The 1,608-nt window shown below is 44.7% G+C and overlaps 1 protein-coding gene across 1 annotated transcript in view; it reads left to right on the top strand.

Moving 5' to 3' along the window:
• Positions 1-1,608, top strand: part of nfxl1 (nuclear transcription factor, X-box binding-like 1) — a gene marked incomplete in the record, with an annotated part of 26,259 nt that overhangs the window by 16,355 nt on the left and 8,296 nt on the right. The window contains 2 exon segments of the mRNA XM_042216095.1: positions 1-15; positions 515-634. Coding sequence (XP_042072029.1) covers positions 1-15; positions 515-634 — 135 coding nt within the window.

The following is a 1,608-nucleotide window of genomic DNA, read 5'->3' as shown; positions in this document are numbered from 1 at the left end:
TTTGGAGAACACGAGGTAAGAGCCAGCCTGGTCACAGCCTCCATCTTCACTCTTCTTCTGTTTCTTTAAACTGTAGTGACGATGATGCGGCTTAACGCTTTCAGCACTTCTTCCTCTCTGGTCATCGACACTGGTTTCCAGCACGAAGGCTCCACGTATCTGTCTTTGTAGATTTATTACTTCCTCCCTGCACTCCTCTTTTTATCTGTGCTACTTTCCCACCGTCCTTCCCCTCCTTAATGTTTTCCTTTCCATCATGTTCCCTCGTTCCAAACGCCGTTTATTATTAGTTTGTCCTTCTGACCTCCTCTTCCTCATTCACTCCTTCCTCCTTCTATTCATCTGCTTTGTCCTTCTCTGTATCTCTCTCGCTCTTTTAATTCTCTCTTGCGTTTCATCTCATTTAGTCGTTTGGTATTCAGCACACTCGTATACAGGCGCTCGTTCACCTCCAGACGAGGTCATCAGATCTAATGATGGAGGATCTGTGCTGAACTCTGTTTGTGCTCGGCAGGTCAGCCCGGTGCCGTGTCATCGTCAGGGTCGTTTCTCCTGCAAGCGACCCTGCGGACGACCTCTGACCTGCGGCAACCACTCCTGCAGCAGAGAGTGTCATCTGGTTAACAGCAATCCAGTAAGGACCTTGTTTAATGTCTGTTAATGAAATCTGATGAAATGATGAATGATGGCACCAACAGAATCCTTTGCACACATCTAAGAAAAGTCCTGAAGGTGGAAACAACAAACACGCCACTGAGCACCACTGGACTGTGAAGCAGGAAACTACTGACCCAGCGAGCGTTGGTGGAGCGCTGTAGTTGTATTTCAAATGACACTGGATACTGGTGACGAAAAAGCAGGGCCGTAAGCAGCTGGTTATACACAGCAACCCAAGAGTACGACCTCCCAACAGGAAATGTATTATAGTTTTGTTTTATGTGACAAACTACACGTTTATGATCACCTGACTGTGCGACGGGTGTAGCAGGTGAAGGAGTGCAGTTAACAGGCCTTTACATTACAGTTAAAATCACTGAGTCTGGTATGAGCTGCTTGGAGCTGCAGCCTGACGGTGGTGATGTTTACAGTGAAATGTAAGTCCCACTGTCTGGGTTACCACTAACACATTCAAGGAATTGCAATCAAGTCCCCGATGAAGGTCAACAGGACTGAAATGTAATTTATTACAAGATTTAGTTACTCTGTTGTTAAAGTGTTAAACACTCATGTTGTACTTTACTGAAAACACGACCTGGACTACAGGATGTAGTGCTGCTGCTGGCGGCACCTTGCAGCAATACATTCAATACATTCACACTTAGACTTCATCAGTAACAGTATCTTATTGGAAGAGGATGAAAATCAGTCACCAACAAAACATCATCCAGTATGATCACAAACATCCTGGAAATATTGTGTTTAATTTTGAGTCTCCACTAACAGCCACTATGACACTACCCATTGGATTCTGCCATCGCACAGGAACCTGGTAACTGGTGCTCTAATATTCAAATAAATCCTCAAATTTCACCAAAACTGGAGCTCAGACGTCTTGAACCACCTGTTGGTAAAGTTAAACACAGCAGCCATGTTATTGGTCAGATAATT

Source organism: Haplochromis burtoni, unplaced genomic scaffold (genome assembly GCF_018398535.1).
Source record: "Haplochromis burtoni strain Fernald_Lab_line unplaced genomic scaffold, NCSU_Asbu1 Contig_921, whole genome shotgun sequence".
Lineage (NCBI taxonomy): Eukaryota > Metazoa > Chordata > Actinopteri > Cichliformes > Cichlidae > Haplochromis > Haplochromis burtoni.
This window is presented reverse-complemented; position numbering and strand designations above follow the sequence as displayed.